The sequence below is a fragment of the Myxozyma melibiosi genome (genome assembly GCF_037950935.1).
Source record: "Myxozyma melibiosi strain Phaff 52-87 chromosome Unknown BZA70scaffold_9, whole genome shotgun sequence".
NCBI lineage: Eukaryota > Fungi > Ascomycota > Lipomycetes > Lipomycetales > Lipomycetaceae > Myxozyma > Myxozyma melibiosi.
Genome location: NW_027042923.1, coordinates 665,183 through 681,268, shown reverse-complemented (window position 1 = coordinate 681,268; position 16,086 = coordinate 665,183). Strand labels below are relative to the sequence as shown.

At 52.0% G+C, this 16,086-nt stretch overlaps 5 protein-coding genes across 5 annotated transcripts; 2 read left to right on the top strand and 3 right to left on the bottom strand.

Moving 5' to 3' along the window:
- The first annotated feature begins 249 nt into the window (after positions 1 to 249).
- Positions 250 to 1,439, top strand: BZA70DRAFT_206263 (uncharacterized protein). Its single transcript, XM_064910168.1, has 3 exons — positions 250 to 525; positions 592 to 789; positions 896 to 1,439. The coding sequence occupies exons 1-3, from the start codon at positions 368 to 370 to the stop codon at positions 1,125 to 1,127; spliced, it is 588 nt and encodes a 195-aa protein (XP_064767247.1). The 5' UTR covers positions 250 to 367; the 3' UTR covers positions 1,128 to 1,439.
- A 159-nt stretch (positions 1,440 to 1,598) lies between these two features.
- Positions 1,599 to 3,822, bottom strand: BZA70DRAFT_281820 (uncharacterized protein). The gene has a single exon (XM_064913164.1). The coding sequence runs from the start codon at positions 3,752 to 3,754 to the stop codon at positions 1,751 to 1,753; it is 2,004 nt and encodes a 667-aa protein (XP_064767246.1). The 5' UTR covers positions 3,755 to 3,822; the 3' UTR covers positions 1,599 to 1,750.
- A 355-nt stretch (positions 3,823 to 4,177) lies between these two features.
- Positions 4,178 to 7,378, bottom strand: BZA70DRAFT_239987 (SNF2 family N-terminal domain-containing protein; the record flags this gene model as incomplete). The annotated part of the gene is made up of 6 exons (XM_064910489.1): positions 4,178 to 4,889; positions 4,942 to 5,479; positions 5,532 to 5,604; positions 5,653 to 5,736; positions 5,793 to 6,786; positions 6,846 to 7,378. The coding sequence occupies 6 exons, from the start codon at positions 7,376 to 7,378 to the stop codon at positions 4,178 to 4,180; spliced, it is 2,934 nt and encodes a 977-aa protein (XP_064767245.1).
- A 203-nt stretch (positions 7,379 to 7,581) lies between these two features.
- On the bottom strand, positions 7,582 to 9,960 carry BZA70DRAFT_206048 (uncharacterized protein). Its single transcript, XM_064910164.1, has 2 exons — positions 9,207 to 9,960; positions 7,582 to 9,149 (listed from the first exon to the last, which is right to left on the bottom strand). Exons 1-2 carry the CDS (start codon positions 9,555 to 9,557, stop codon positions 7,785 to 7,787), a joined length of 1,716 nt encoding a protein of 571 aa, XP_064767244.1. The 5' UTR covers positions 9,558 to 9,960; the 3' UTR covers positions 7,582 to 7,784.
- Positions 9,961 to 11,042: 1,082 nt separating this feature from the next.
- BZA70DRAFT_206067 (uncharacterized protein) lies at positions 11,043 to 14,652 on the top strand. Its single transcript, XM_064910165.1, has 3 exons — positions 11,043 to 11,995; positions 12,247 to 12,589; positions 12,650 to 14,652. The coding sequence occupies exons 1-3, from the start codon at positions 11,526 to 11,528 to the stop codon at positions 14,639 to 14,641; spliced, it is 2,805 nt and encodes a 934-aa protein (XP_064767243.1). The 5' UTR covers positions 11,043 to 11,525; the 3' UTR covers positions 14,642 to 14,652.
- Positions 14,653 to 16,086: the final 1,434 nt, after the last annotated feature.

The window sequence follows — 16,086 nt, the reverse complement described above, 5'->3', positions numbered from 1 at the left end:
CATCGTCAAAGGCGAGATCGCGTACACGTCGCAGACAATCAAGATCGACGAGCTGCAGATCAAGCACTACCGCAAGCGGCAGAAACACCTGGCGTCCAAGCGACGGGTCCGGACTCACGTCGACCAGTGAACAGAAAGCCTCTGTTGATTATCAACAACATCGCTGTATTTACATTTCACATGCGAACAGTAGACGCGTTTATGCATAAATGACAAACTATGATCACATTTAAACCCCCAACTCACAAACATCACGTGCACGCGAACAAAGTTTGTTCCGGTTTTGGGCTTTTATCGTCCCAGCCTCTGTAAGCAGTCGAGTACTCCCCCCTTCGCAGTTCTCAAGACACCTGCAAATCCACAGAAAATGACGAGCAACGACTTAATGAAGCTCGACCTCGACCGGCGGCGCGTCACGCTCGTGCTGGAAATCAACGCGAAGCTGTTTCGCGAGTCGATTGCGATTCAGCAGAAGCACGGTGACGGGGGTGGAGAAAAGGCCAGGCACGATCCCATATATGTTCAGTGAGTGCTCTTTGTTTCTGGTTGTATTTTCTTGAGTATTCCTGTGCAGCTACTTACTCTCCGCAGCTGCATGAAGCGATTGCAGGTCAACCTCGCGTATCTCGCGGGCGTGGCTGATCGCGGCAAAGTTGCCCATGCGCCGCCGTACCCGACAATACTCGTTGCACCGCCCGAGATCAGCGGGCTGGTCGAGCCGTATCGGCAATTACAGGATCTCTTCCGGGAGGCGTATAACGCAATCACATTAATGCAGCAGCAGCAGCAGCAGCGGCCGCAGATGAGCCCGAATATGCTCAGTGGTGCATTGCCACAGCAGCAACAACAACAACAGCAACAGCAACAGCAACAGCAACAACAACAGCAGCAGCAGCAATATCAACGTCAACTACAGCAGCAGTTGCAGCAGCAGCAGATGCTCCAACTCGCGCAGCAACAGTCGCAAACACAGCAGCAGTCGCCTCAACCCCAACATCAACAGCCCACACAGCCAACCCCAGCTCAAATACAGCAATATCAAATGCAGCAAGCACGTCTTCTCCAACTCCAGCAACAACAACAGCAACAGCAGCAACAGCAGCAGCAACCACAACCGCAGCAGATAGGATCTCCAATGATGAATCCCCAGCAAGCGCAGTTTGCGCAGCAGCAACGGTATATGCAGCAAATCCAGCAGCAGCAGAAACTACAGGCCTACCAGCAGAATCTGCCACAAATGTGATTATCTTTTCTATGATATAATCTTGGCTGGTACATTTTTTGTCACTATTAAAGCTGTTTGGGTTTTGGCGAGCAAAGGGTTTGTCTTCTGCGTGTCTTTTGTATATCGGTGTGTTTTCTGCATTGCGGTTGGCTTGTTTGTCTGTTTTTCTCGTTGCATGCATCATTTTCCCACAATCTTCGAGTTCGGAACTGGGACTCCAATTTTGCTTTATTTTAATTTCTTTTGACTACAGTTTGTACGATACAATCCATGAGACCAAAAGATAGCTGTGTGTGTGTGAGTGTACGATAAGAGTTGTTGCTTTGTATTTTTAGTGAGTTGTTTCAATAGATGGGTGTGGCGAGATGGCACTTATAGTAGTCAAGACATATATATTCGCTACACCATAACAATTCACAAAATAACCGTAACAGACCAGCAACCCAGCATCCATATATCAACCATATATCAAAGTACGTAAAATCAAAAGTCATCCAAATAAGTCATCTAAGTAAAGAGTAAAGATCACTCGGACGACCTAGAATTGCTATCCACATCCAGCAACGTCTCTGTCTCATTCTCAATCTCATTCTCAGTGTCTCCACCCGTAGTCGTACTCTCGGCCCTCTTCTTGCCGCCGCCCAAATCCTGCTTCAACGCTGCAATCACGGCAGTCAGTTCATCGACCTGCTTCTTCAACTGTCTGATCTCATACGTCGCCGGGTCGAGATCCGCGTGCGGAGAAGCCTCGCGCACGCGCTCGAGCCAGTCTGAGGCACCGACCTCGGACTCGATCTCGGGGTACTCCCACTCGTCCTGCGTGTCGTCGTCTTCCTCGCCCGAGGCGCGGTTGCGCAGGATGCAGCCCGCGACGTAGACCTCGTAGGCCGAGATCAGGACGAGGACGGGTGAGTAGACGACAGTCATGACGTAGTCGTTCAGTCTTGCGTATCTGTGCTTGGGCATCCACCACTCGAACGGCAGGATGAGGCCAAAGATCTCAATCAGGTTCAACGGCGGGACAAACACGTTCTCGTCCGGCGCGCGCACGAAGCGGAGCGTCTTTTGCGCAAACAGCGCGAGGAACTCGTCGACCGCGTTGTCGTACACTTTTTCGTACGCAGAGTTGAAGAGCGCAATCAGGATGTTGAGAAGCAGGACCGAGACTACAAAGGTGAAGATGTAGTTGAGCAGCGCGCCAAACGGAGGGGCAAACATCTCAAACGGCTCGAATTCGGGAGACTGCAGCACCGAGCGGACCATGTACGAGATCGACATCGCGCCGGTGTCGAGGTATCCGTCCGCGGAGTCGAGGCCGACGAACGCCTGCAGGAAGCCAATCATGATGATGATGAGCAGGACGAAGAAGACGACAGACTCTTTCATGAGTTCCTTGACGACGACGAGCATCGCGCCAAAGAACTTTTGCATGTCGAGAAAGAGAAGCAGGCGGGACCACATCAATGGCGCGCAGAACGCGAGGAATTGGTACGCGAGCACGTCGTTGGAGTGGCGCGCGCTGCTGTTATCGGGGACCGAGAGCGCGATGATGCGGAAGACGAAGGAGACGATGAGAAGGCCGTACAGCGTGTCGTTGAAGACGGACCAGAAGCTAAAGTAGTAGATACCGATATGGTAGAACTTTACAATCTCGTCAAAGAGAAAGCCGAGAGTAAACACATAGAGCAGGCCCTCAACCGGGTCAAAGTTGCCGCCCGGGTTTGCGGTATTGACGGCGCCGGTGTAGAGCGCGAGGTACACGATCGAGAACGCGAGCTGGAGGCCGTTCTGGTACAGCGGAGTCTTGATCCGGTCGGGATTGAAATGCGTCCAAAAGTCAGGCACGGCCACGTCCGTATACGACACGTACTCTGACGGGCGCACGGGGCTCGGCACGATCCAGCCGTGCCAGATCCAGGAGATGCATTTCTGGTACCCGGACGAGCCTATGACTGTGAGCGAGTGGATGTCGACCGCGAGTTCGAGCGCGTTGCGCGCGTCGGTGACCTCGTTGTCGACGATGAGCGAGAAGCGGCGACAGAGCATTTCCTTGAATAGAAAGTCCTGGTCTTGTTCTTCCTCGATAATGCGCTTTGCAATCATCGCACACGCTTCGGCCTTGAGCGAGTACAGATCCGCATCGCACAGCTCGCGCCGCTCAAGCTTGCCATACCACATCTTGACCGTCAGCAGCGCAAAGACAATGCACGCCCTGCGATCCCCGTCCGCGGCCGCGAGCGCGGTCTCGACGACGGCAGGCGTGATGATGGAAGTCGATCCCGGGCGCGAGATACGCGTTTCCTTGATCTCGATCGGAATAATCTCGTCCAGCATAAGACGCAGCCGGACGCACACCTCCGTCACCTCGCGCGGACTGATGTAGTGGTGGTTCGCGCTGCGCGCCGAGGTGGGGAGCAGGGCGGAGAATTCGTCTGGCGACGAGCTTTCGCCGTTGTGGGACGGGCGCGGGAGTCTGCTGTTGCTGAGCTCGAAGGCCGAGATCGGCATTGTGAATGAGTGCTTCACCATGTCTCTTCTATGCTGTTGAGGTGGTGGTGGTCTATACTGCTCGTCACAGATGGGAAGATGGAGTGGATTCGAAACCGAGGAGGTTTGCGTTCTCGAAGAAGTTTAAAGTCGGTGCCTTGCGCTGGTGCCGTGCTCGGTGACGTCACCTTTAAACACTGTTGTTATCTTCTTATCGTCCAGGCTTTTATCTGCTTTTATCAGCAGGAGTAGTTCTCTATCGTGTATTAGAGAAATAGAGAAGATACAGTTACTTGAGTATGAGGTTCAGTACAGAATATTTGATCAGCATTGTAGTGGATGTGGTGATGCAGATACACTGGACATCTCTGATCTCTGACGGACGCAAGATCTGATCTCGTAGGGTTTGTCTCTTCTCGTATTCAGCAACTACAGCAAATCTAAAAATGCAAGATATATACAACACTACTCATCCTCACTATCGCTCTCATCGCTCCCGCTGCTGTCTGTAATCTCTATCGCCTGGTCGTCGTTAACCTCCACCGCCGCGATCTTTCTAAACACAAACGACACAACATCGCCCTCTGCGAGAACGTCCTGGAGAACGTCGTCGCCAATCACCGAGAGCTCGCTGCTGTCGCGGAATGTCATCAGCTTCCGAGGCTCGATGTGTGTATAGTCTAGTAATGCTTTCAATCTGCCTTGCGACTGCAGTCGTTTCGGGAGCGCGGATTTGCCCTGCATCAACTGCGACGCCGACATCCAGCCTGGATCAGAGTCTTCGTCGTCCGACAGACTCTCGTCGTCAACGATAACCTCGGTCTTGATTTGTCGCACGTCCGTGCCTGCTCCGTCGCATTTGCACTCTAGCAAATCGTGCGTGTGGCACGTAGTATCCACGTGGAGCTTAAAGATATCCCGTAGCTCGGTCATCGTGAACGAGTTCTCGGCCGAGCCGGACTTGCCGTCCATCAGGTTATCCGCCAGACCCTGCTTCGTCAGCTGCCGTTGGTAGATTTTTTCATCGATGCAGCCTGTCGTGAGCAGTCTGTAGATATGCACCGGCATCGTTTGTCCGTCGCGGTGGATTCGCGCCATCGCTTGTAGATCTACAGACGGATTCCAGTCTGTGTCGAACAGTACCAACCTAGAAGCTCCAATCAAATTGATGCCCGCCCTAATCTCATTAGCCTACGTCGCATATTTCTTAAAAAAAAGAGAGAACTCACCCTCCACTCTTTGCGCTAAGCAAAAATGCAAAACTCTCCTTCTTCCCCTCGCGATTAAACGCGTCCACCATCGGCTGCCGTTTCTTCATCGGCGTCGACCCATCAAGTCGCAAGAACGAAAACCCTCGGCTTCGCAATAAATCCTGCAACACGTCCAACGTCTGCGTAAAACTAGACACTAGCACGACTTTCTCGTCGTGCTTGGCGTAGAGCTGCTGCAGAAACGCGTCGAGGAAGACTAATTTGCCGCTTCCTGTTGACGCACTGCTTCGCGCCCGGCTGAGATCGATATCGTCCAAAAACGAGCTGACGATCCCGATATCATCGTCCCCATCTTCAGCACCTTTTTTGCCGCTACTACCACTCTTGCTGAGCAGCAACGACGTGCTATTACACAGTTTTTTAAGCGCAGTGATGGCGCGTAGATGATTCGAAGCGTCGTCGGATCGGATCAGTGATTTCATGTGTTTTGATTCGAGAAGTTGCGTGTAGATGTCTAGCTGTGTCGCGGTTGGTTTGCAGAATATCACAAACTCGTCTGCTTGCTGTCAGCCAGCTTTCTATAGAATATAAGTTGTAGAGTCACATACGTTTCGGGGGCAAGTATTTCGAAAGAATATCGGCGGTTCGTCGAAGCACGAATGTTTTCGTTAGTCTCGAGAGCTGTATCTTGTTAGCACTGCCTTTGCATATGTAAAACAGAACGCATACCTCCTCCGACCGAGCTTTTCCGATCTCAATATCAGTCTTTCGAGCTTCTGGCTGTCGTGACTTTAAGATTGGAATCTCAAATTCCTATTTCAATCACATATCAGCTCCTACTATTGCACATTTTCAAGTGCAGTAAATACCTTCTTGAACGCATTATAGTTCTCAAACAACCCCGGATTCACAAAATCAATCATCGAGTAAAACTCCCCCAGATCGTTCTGGATAGGCGTTCCCGTCAGCAAAATCCTCCGCAAACAATTCACGCTCCGCAACGCCTGCGCAGTCTTATTCGTCCAGCTCTTCAACCGATGGCCCTCGTCGCACACCATCAGATCAAACTTGACGCCTTTCAACTCGGCCTGGATCTTTTGTAACCGCTCGTACCCGATCAGCAAAACCTGGTACACTCGTCCGCGGGCGAAATCGCGCACGTTTTTCTTGGACTTGTCGTCGAGCGTGAAGATCGCGACGCGCTCACGACCAAGCCATTTTCGAAACTCGCGCTTCCAATTCCCAATCAACGTCACCGGACAGACAATCATCACCTTGCGCGCGATCCCGCCGACCTCGCCCGCGGCAGGGTTCTGCTTCAGCAGCGTCCAGATCAGCGCGATCGTCATCAGCGTTTTTCCGAGGCCCATTTCGTCGGCCAGAAGCGCGCCGAGGCCGGACGGTCGCATGCCCATCACGCATTCGTAGAGGAATGTGACGCCTTCGCGTTGGTGCGCGCGCAGGTATTGCGAGATGTGCGGGTCCACTACGACGTCGACGATCTGAGCTAGAGTTGACTTTGTTCGCGGACGCGGCATCACCAGCGCGTTAGGTCGGCTAGGGTCGTGGCGAGGGGTGCCGGTAGGTCTAGACGTTAGAGCTGCTTGAGTAGAGCTGGATGCGGGAGGGTTGAACTGTGCGGTTGGCACGAGACGTTTGAAGGCTGTGGATTCAGGCTTGGAAGAGGGTGCCGGAGTACTCTCCTCGTCGTCGTCGATGATCTCGATCGCGCGCGACGAAAACGCGCGACCGGAAAGAACCTCGCGTTCGAGGATCTGGTCTTCTGCCTCAGCTTCATAGCTTCCAAACTTCAGGATCCCAGTGTCGAATACTGTCGCTGGGTTACACCGGATCTTTCCTAGTCTTCTCATTCATCAAATCAGCATTGTAAGTAAGACCAAACAGATCAAAGAGTATCGCACGTTTTCCCGGAATCATCCTGCAGAGTACACAATGTTTGCGTAAGCCTCAACACGCCGTCTCCGTCCCACGTCTTGTTTTTACGCGTGGTCTGCTTCCGCCACAGAGCCTTGAAATACCGCGGTTTACTGGATCCGAGGCTGGTCGTTGGCTGGACTGCATTGTCTGAGCTCTGAGCGTTGTCGCGAGCGGTCGGGATAAACGCTGGAACGCTGAATTTCTGCGCTTGGGAATTCACTAATTTCCTCGTTGTCGCAGGCGAAAGAACAGTACAGTCATCATCATCATCATCGCTCTCTTCCTTCTTCCTTCTCTTCACAGCCAAATTCTCCTTCCCTTCTCCCTCCTCTACCTCGTCACCAGCACCACTCGACCCTAAACTCAAAGATGATGTAACAGCAGCAATAGCAGCAGCGGCCTTTGCGCGTCGCTCGGCAGCCAGCCGCGCAAGTCGTCTGCGCTCGTCCTCGATCGAAGTCGGTGCTGTGACGGGCCTGTTGATGAACGACGGCGGTTTGAACGGACGGTGATGCATCGCGCTGTGTAAACCTTGCACTTGCTACTCGCAACTTGTTCAGACTTTCGGATCTCAGCTCATATATCCTGGCCAATCGTTCCGTAAATACTTCTTGTTGATGGAGAGCGTGCGTGCTCCAGCTGTTGTGTTTACGCGTTCCTGCCCTCGTTTAAACTCTAATGGTGATGCACGTGATCTGGGTCGCGCTGCGCGTTGTGTGAAGGAAATTCAGGAGGAAACTGATTGTTTAAATGCTGATAAGAAAGTAAGGAGGGAGGGGAAGAGGAGGGAAGGGAGAGATGTAATGGAATTAGACATTATGATGAGACATAACTCATCTAGAAACAACTCAAAATGAAAGATGAGAGATACAAGAAACAAGACGTCTATAAACCAGACAGAGACAAAAGGAATAGCACTGTAATCACGCAAAAACTCTACCTCCCGCACTGCCTCCAGATGAAGAGCCGGACTGCATAGCCCACCTCATCGCCGCCTCCCTAACTGAGCCACCGGATGAAGATGCAGACCCAGCAGCTCCTTTGCGTGAAGAAGGAGAGGACGAAGGCGAAGACTCGGGTTGCGACCGGTTGAATAGCAACATAATGTCAGGTTCGGCCGCGAGCTTTGGTTTCGGGCTCGGCTTTGGTGTGAGTACCGGCTTTGGCTTTGGGGTTAGTTTCGGTTTCGATGTGTCTTCTGTCGATGTGGAGATGGAGACTTTTCGCGCCGGAGAGGGGACGGCTTTTCTTGCGATGTCATCGTACACTTTGCCCGAAAAGAATGGCTTCACGCTGGCTTTGGGGGATTCCTGCACATGCGCTTTCTTCACTCCGAAAACAGTGTCTGCGCCTGTAGATGTTGCAGGGGACTTTGCAAACTTGAGGGCAGGTTTTGGCGGCAACTGCAGCGCTGGTTTCGAAGCAAGGGCAGGCTTCTTTGGAAGCACCGGCGGAGGGGATCGTGTTTCGGTCGAGGAAGATGTAGTGGTGTTCGAGCTCTTTGGCTTTTCGACGCTGACGAGGCCGATGTTTGCGGTGCCGTTGAAGCTTTTTGATCTGGAGTGCAAGATGTGGGATTTCGGCGGCAGAGCGGGTTTGGCGTGTAGTTGTGGTTTGGCCGGGGAGGAGGGGGGAGAGGAGGAGTCTCGTTGCTCGTATTGGGATTTGATGGATTTGATTGATGAGGACGGTTGAGATGGGCGAGTGATTGATGGTTTTTCGGAGAGAGATGGTTTCGGTTTCGGTTTGCTGGTTTCGTCGATGGAGGTGGTTGTGGTGAAGGTCATGATTGTGGTTGAGGTGAAGGTAGCAGAGAACGAGCTTGGCTCTTCTTTTTCAGGCCGGATTGATTTGAACATGGGTACCGGTTTGGAAGGTTTGAGGGGCACCTTTGGCGCTGGTGCATGCGAGGAAGAGGACGAGGAAGAGAGCCGAGAGTCGTCTGCAAAGTCGACGCGGTCGAAGAGAGACGGCTTGCGCATTCCGGGTTTGATTGTGACGAAGGTTGGTTTCGCGGGAGGCGGGGGTGGCTTTTTGGCGGCAGCAGGTGAAGATGCAGATGTCGACTGATTGCGAGCGGAGGAGTCATTGTTGTTGAAGATGGCGAGGCGGTCGGAGATTGATGCGACCGGGAAAGAATTTGATTTCTTGAGTGATTCGTCTTTGTTCACAGGAGGGGGCTTTGATGAGGATTTGAGAGAAGACGGGGTGGAGGAGGAGGTGTCGAGAGGGAGGGTTGCAGCTTTGGGCAGTCTGCGCTTCGGACCTCTTGCGCGGCCTTTCGTCATCTGGGAGGTGTGAGTATAAAGAGAAAATAAAAACAGAAGATAAAGAGAGAAAGATACATGAGTGAGCTTTTTACCAGGCTTCTCAGCGTCGTCCGCATCATTCTCAGAGCTCTTAGCATTGAGAGATCTGGGCCTTGGGGGAGCAGAACCGGAGACGATGGCGGAAGTGAATGCGATATCGATTTCTTCGGACGCGCCTAGCTTTTTGCGCATCATGGCTGCGATGGCGGCGTTTGCACCGCCTGCTGCCATTGTGGTGCGTGTGGGGGGTGGTGGTGGTGAAGGTGAAGGTGTGGTGGTGGTGGTGTGGTGAAGTTGGGAGATGTGCGGCACGTCAGTTGAGTTGATGCAGAGGTGCGCTGAGTGCAGGTGAGATATGGGTTGAGTCTGCATGGTAGAGATATGCATTGATTATAACTTTTACGAAGATAATATGTGTTGAGTTAAGTATTCGATGCATATAATGAAGAATAGTGAGGATATATTGATAATCACTGACATAATAACCTATTACTAATCTCTGAGTAATTCCACGTGACGATGAGTGGGTCGGGACCAAGAGAACGGGAAAGAAGAGAGAAAGAAAGGAAGTTAGCGCGGGCGCAGGCGGACCGGAAGGAGCAGTGAGCGGTTGAGTCACTGAGCGGGTGAGCGGGCAGAGATCTGAGATCGATCGGCGAGCGAGATCAGGTGGCTGAAGCACAGTTATAAAACACGGTGGCGAGTACCTAAGCGATAGTGATGGTGGATGTATTTTATAACTGGACGTTAGGTAGGTATCATTATAATCTCATTATATATTAGTGAAGTGGATTCTGGAATAGGGAGATCATGAGAGGTGCTACCGCCACAGCAGCCACTACCAGGGGCTTCCCGCCGCGCCACGAGAGCGCCACAGGCTTGTTCAGAACAGTGAGCTGTTGTCGGTGCGGGTGGTCGTTGGTGGAGCTAGTGCTGTGGTTAGTGCTGAGGTTAGTGCTGAGCTGAGTGTTGGGTGCTTGTGCTTGTGCTTAGTGCTGAGCTGGGTGCCGAGGAACAGGGTTGCTGGAAGAGGCTAAGAGGATGTCATGTAGTCGATCACCTGGATGACTATTAGTGGTGCTATAGTTGATATTGGCCACCACTAATGGTCAGTATATTTCTACTAACTTATAAATGATACGGCAATCTAATCACCCAACCACTGCTACTGATCATCATCACCGTCATCCTCGTCATAACATCTCAAGACACCGCCTAAGCCGAACCGGCGAATTCTGGTCCGGGCTGCTGCAAGTCTGTGGTCGGTGTGCTGATTTGCAACTGCTTTTGAGTCGCTTCTGATAGGCCACTCGAGGAAGCTGCAGGTCGACTTTCGCGGCTTTGTCTCTGTCTTCTGTCTTCTGTCTTCTGTCTTCTGCTCCTTTCATTTGTTTCTGCCTTGTTCTCTGCTGTTTGTATCTTGTCTATAATTCATCTGCAACTCCCTACAAACAGCACAATAAGAACCAAAGAGCGGGCAGAGAGGACTTCCTAATCCGGCAAGTCTGCGCGGGCGTCTGTGCGTCTCGAGTCACGTCCGCACGACCCGCTGTGAGCGCAGAGAAGAGTAAAAAGTAAACAAACCCGAACTGCTGCTGAGTTAAGAGATTATTTGGGATTAGTATTTGTATTTGAGTATTTGAAGAAGAAGCAGTGCTCGGATTATAGCAAATAGTAAACAGAACCGTGCTCTGTGTGGTGCTCTGTTGCTCTACTCTCTCTCTATTCTCTCTCTATTCTCTCTCTCTTTCTAGCTCTCTATTCTCTCTATTCTCTCTCTAATCCACAGTCTATAACCGCCTCTCCTCACCGTACTAATTATACCCATTGTCAGGCCGCCGGCGCCGGGCGTCGGGCTGCCGCTCGCTTGACTCGTGTCGTTCCCGCACAGCCTCCTGTGGCTGATCGCCAGTGGCTCACTCCCGCGGGAAGACAACAGAGTTTTGTTTTAAACCTTATTACTATTGCACGGCCTCATAAAAACCTTAAATTGCGTTTCGACCGCTCCTCGCAGACGGCAGGCTTCCGGGCTGGAAACGTTGGATATTGTTGCAGGCTGGCTAACCTCCTTCATCACCGCTTCCTCTATCCTCCGTCTGTTCTATTCCCTGTTCATCTTCCTTTTCTTCTTCTTCTTCTTCTTCTCTTCTAGTTGTTGTTGTTATTTCTATTTCGACCAGGGATTGTCGACCTCCTCCTCGTCCTCATCTTTACTCATCTTCCCACTACCTCCGACTCCTACACTCATCCCTACCACTCACCCCTCAATCTACACCTACACCCACCCCTCGCTCTACTCACACTCACCTCACCCCTACGCATGCAACGACTCCGACTCCGCTAAACTCTGAACCAATGTTCGACGATTCCCTCTCCCCCGCTGCGCCCTCCTTCGACCAAGCCGACGCCTTCTCCGCGCGCTCGCCAGATGAATCCACCACCGCCCCCGACTCCCTCGCCTCCTCGCACTCCACCCGCCTCTCTATGCTATCGCGCTCAGCTCTCTTCAACCTACCGACCATCGGGCCCGTCGCAGACGATGACTTCTCCAAGAACCCGAACGCAAACGACCCCTCGGCGTCCTCGATCTGGCGTCTCTACTCTAAAGCCAAAGCCACGCTGCCCTACCAGGAGCGCATGGAGAACCTGTCCTGGCGCATGATGGCGATGTCCCTCCGCAAAAAGAACTCGATCTCAACCAACTCCTCCTCGTTCTCGCACTCGCCGTCGTCGTCGTTGGTCTCCATCTCGTCCTCGCTCGGCTCCTCGTCCGCGCTCGCTAGTAGTAGCGCCGCCGCACCAGCTGGATCCGCCTCGATTAATGCGTGAGTACCCTCATTTTAAACTTTCTTATTTGCCTTTCCTCTCTGCCTCTGCCTTTCCCTCTGCCCTCTGCCCTGCCATCTCTTCCCGCTCTCTCTCTTTTGCTCGTCCCGCTTTTGCTCTTCTTTTCTCTTCTCCTCTCTCTTTCTCTCCCCACCTCTTCTCTCCTCTTTTCTCATACACACCTCTCTCTCTCTCTCTCTTTCTCGTGGCATGAGATACCAATGTTGTACTCAGCGCTGACCCGAAACAGTCGTTCTCCGCAGTCCGCCACCCGCAAGTCGCCCTCATCCACCGCCGTCGCCGACAGTCCACTCGCCTCCGAAGTCGGCAACGCCTTCATCGACGAAATCACCTACACACCTTCCTCCATCGTCGGCTCGCCTTCGGGTCTCAACGTCTCCCCCTCTGCCGAAGCGCCCTACTCAAACTCCGTCTCCCATGCTACCTCTTCCGCTATCCCGATCCGGTCTGGCAAGTCCGCCGACGCTCTTCCCATCGACTCCCACGCTTCCCTCGGCCCCGGCTTTGACATGAAGGGCGAGTTTGACTTTGACTCTATGTCGTATAAGAGTAATATGGATGATGACCGGATGGTATTTGTTCCTTTTTTTATTATGCTGTGCTATTGAGAGTAATTTCTGACAAATTTGCAGGGCAAGAAACGGCCGGCAGACTTTTCGCCGCTGATGAATACGAGCGAGATGAACATCGACGGCGAGCATAATCTGGCCGAATATAATCTCGACGACCACGAGTCGCTTTCGTCGTCGTTCAACCCCTCGAACCCGTTCACCGTTTCGGAGTCGTTCAGCTCGCGAGCGGGCCGAGACGAGATGGGTCTTTCGTCGAGCGTAAACAACCACAGCTTTGCGTTTTCTCCCGTGCAGTCGCCGATGACTGGGAGCCAGAGTGCGTTTGTGAATATGTACGGCTCGCAGTCGCTTGCGTCGTCGGTGACCTCACAGGGGGATTTTTACTCACCGCCACCGTCCGGCCCACATTCGACCGTGTCGACTCCGCACCCGATGACCGAGACGCGGGAGTCGCTGTTTTTTGACACAATCACGACTCGCGAGCCGGCGCCTAATCGACGGTCGATGAATTTTTCGACATCGCGGCAAAACAGCACGCAGTCGCGACCTTCGCTCTCGCAGTCTTTTTCATTTACTGGAGTGCATGATGGGTTCCCTCCCGGACCTACCGGACAGGCTACGCCGGGAGTCTCGTCCAACAACTTCAACTTCAACAACAGCAACTCTAACAACAGCAATAACAGCAACGGCAACGGCAGCAACGGGCTGAGTTTTCAGCACGTGGACCCTTCGCAGGTTTTGACGCATGACTTCAACATGGAGGATGATGATGCGCTGTTTGGACAGCAGACGCCCGGAGCTGAATTTTTGGATCTTCCGAGCGACTCAGACTCGATGGGGATGCATATCTCAGGGTCGCTGAGCAGTACTGGGGATTGGATGCGGCATCGGGGAAGTGTGGGAGGCAGTGATGCGCCTTCGCCGTTCAATGGTATGCCGAGCTCGCTTCCTACGCGGACGAGTCAGTTTCCGGTGATGACGCCGCTGCAGGATCCGTGGGGCCAGTCGACGACGAATGTGAGCAATTCAGTGCACGACAACCAGAACCGGGTGAGTCAGGATAACTTTGGACGGAAGCAGAAGATTGCGCGGACGCAGTCAGTTACGAATACGGCTTCGTTATTGCAGCAGAATTTGGCGCGACGGATACAGTCTAATCCGGCGACGCCGCCGGAGCAGTTTAGTCCGAATAGCACTGGAACGAACGGGTCGACTACGGCGGGCAGTGGTACTAGCACAGCGGCTACGTCTACCGGGAGTATATCGTCTACTACGAGTCCGAATGCGAGCGGGAGTGCGTCGTTTACGGTGGTGAAAGCCAATAATAGCAGTAGTGCTAGCAGCGGCAATACGAACAACAGCAACAGCAGTGGCACGAACAACAACAGTACGAACAACAACAGTACGAATCGGACAGCTAGTGCAGCGTCGCCGAGTACGGTTGATCCGAAGAACCCGGGGGTGCAGCCGAATGGACAGCCGACGGTGTGCACGAACTGTCATACACAGACGACGCCGCTGTGGCGACGAGATCCGGATGGGCAGCCGCTGTGTAACGCGTGTGGACTGTTTTTGAAGTTGCATGGAGTTGTGCGACCGCTGTCGTTGAAGACGGATGTGATTAAGAAGCGGAACCGAGGGGCGGCGACGATGCCGGGGACGCCGGGAAGCCAGCCTAGTTTGAGTCGATCGAATTCGAAGAAGGCGGTGCGGAAGAACTCGATTGTTGCAGCGACGACGAGTGTGAATGCAGGGGGCGCGAATGGAGATAGTCCACCGGTGAGCACTAGTGGACTGACGCCTATCGCGCCGTTGACGTTCAACACCAAGCAAGAGAGCAAGTCTTCGACAGCGTCGCCGAAGAATGGCTCACCAGCTCAGCAGCGATCACCTAGTCAGCAGTCGGTGCCGTCGCCGAACAGCAACGGACAGACGAAGCTGTCGCCACCTCAGCAGCAGCAGCAGCAGATTAGTTCAGATGATAAGAAAGGAATTTCGAATTCGCCAGCTACGAGCGGGAATCAGTGGGAGTGGTTGACAATGTCATTGTAAGAGGATTTATACATCTGCGAGTTTAGCATGTATTTGGAATGGTGTTTGTGTTTTGATTTTTTATTTTATTTTTTAATATTTTTACAAGTACATTGTCATCACGGAGTGGATTGATTTCTATTTTGATACATATATATATATTTGTTTTACTTTTGGTGGATTTGTTCTTTTGATTTGATATACATAGGTCTTTTTTTGTTATCATGAGTTGCTTTGATTTTTGAATAGTTTGTGTTTATGTTTCAATGGATTTGGCAGGACGGTATGTTTTGAAGTTTTAATTGATATGCTAGTAATTTAATGATCAAGAGTACTATAGTTGTCGAGCAGTGTAGAGAGCGGAGCAAATGAGAAGGGGAGAGAATAAGCAGACAGAAGTGGAAGAAGTGGAGTGGATTTGGTTTAATCTGGGGATTAGGTGTGGAGATGGAGATCGAAGGCGTCGGTAGATGTTTCTGTATTTGGAGAGGAGAGTAGTCGGCGACCCGTTAAGTTCGGTAGACGAGATCGACATGCGATGAGGAGTGAAGAATAGAAGATGTTCGATGTTAGAAGAAGAAAAGAGGTGGTCGACACAGCGGCGGAGTCTTGTTTCCACCCAGACCGGTAGGCGAGGATGGGATGGATGAGGGCATGTGCAAGCGCGTGTGCATGTGCCTGGCGTCCGAGGAGCAGATCTTGGCTGATGCGCGGGCGTAGAGCGATCTACCAGGTCGTTATAGTACAGTGATTAAGTCAGTATAGTGCAGTTCTCAGTCACTGTAGCAGAGCAGAGTAGTCATTATAGCACAGCAGATCATCACTAACTTCTACTTCGAGTCGCATCCAGCCCGCCAGAGTTCCACGTCAGGGCCGTCGGATGGCTAGCCGGTCTCCACGCCGTCGGACGGGAATCTGGGGTTGCGTTTACTTAATTATAAAAGAAGTTTGGAGAGTAATTTATGGAGGTTAATTGTGGTGGTGGTTGGGTTGCCCTAATTGATTATTTTGTGTTTTGTTTGATGTTGGGCACGAGGGTGTGGAGAGGCGTGGGTTGCCTGATTTGGAGATGGGTGTAGTTATAGTGCTTGGCTGCTTAGTCGTGGTGTTGTTGCTGTTGCTGTTGTTGTTGTTATCGACTGTTATTCTCGATAGTCGGGGTGATCTCACACCTTCACAGCCTGAGCGCGGAAGTAGAGTAAATACTACCTAAACCAGAGTAAGTCAAAGAGCTTTACATTTTACTTGCGGTAGATACAGTTAGTCGCTTGCAAATACATTCTCTCACTCTTCCGTCAATTCGGCGTGAAGTTTTTTCGTGTTCTTGGGAACTATATGAATGTGGTCTGGTTTGTAGAGGATATTGTAGATCAGATTCTTTGTAGTGTATGTGCTCTGCACTGCACTCGTGATGAGTAATTGATTATTATTGTTTATTGTTTACTGATTATGTTATTGATTATTAA

Bases quoted from the DNA above. Each gene is read 5' to 3' on its own strand.
- BZA70DRAFT_206048 (XM_064910164.1), bottom strand. From the start codon at position 9,557: ATGCATATCTCTACCATGCAGACTCAACCCATATCTCACCTGCACTCA. The intron at 9,150-9,206 runs GTATCTTTCTCT...CACACCTCCCAG, and splicing joins CTGGTAAAAAGCTCACTCAT to ATGACGAAAGGCCGCGCAAG.
- BZA70DRAFT_281820 (XM_064913164.1), bottom strand. From the start codon at position 3,754: ATGGTGAAGCACTCATTCACAATGCCGATCTCGGCCTTCGAGCTCAGC.
- BZA70DRAFT_206263 (XM_064910168.1), top strand. From the start codon at position 368: ATGACGAGCAACGACTTAATGAAGCTCGACCTCGACCGGCGGCGCGTC. The intron at 526-591 runs GTGAGTGCTCTT...TACTCTCCGCAG, and splicing joins CACGATCCCATATATGTTCA to CTGCATGAAGCGATTGCAGG. The intron at 790-895 runs GCAGCGGCCGCA...CAGCAGCAGCAG, and splicing joins TTAATGCAGCAGCAGCAGCA to CAATATCAACGTCAACTACA.
- BZA70DRAFT_206067 (XM_064910165.1), top strand. From the start codon at position 11,526: ATGTTCGACGATTCCCTCTCCCCCGCTGCGCCCTCCTTCGACCAAGCC. The intron at 11,996-12,246 runs GTGAGTACCCTC...GACCCGAAACAG, and splicing joins GGATCCGCCTCGATTAATGC to TCGTTCTCCGCAGTCCGCCA. The intron at 12,590-12,649 runs GTATTTGTTCCT...ACAAATTTGCAG, and splicing joins ATATGGATGATGACCGGATG to GGCAAGAAACGGCCGGCAGA.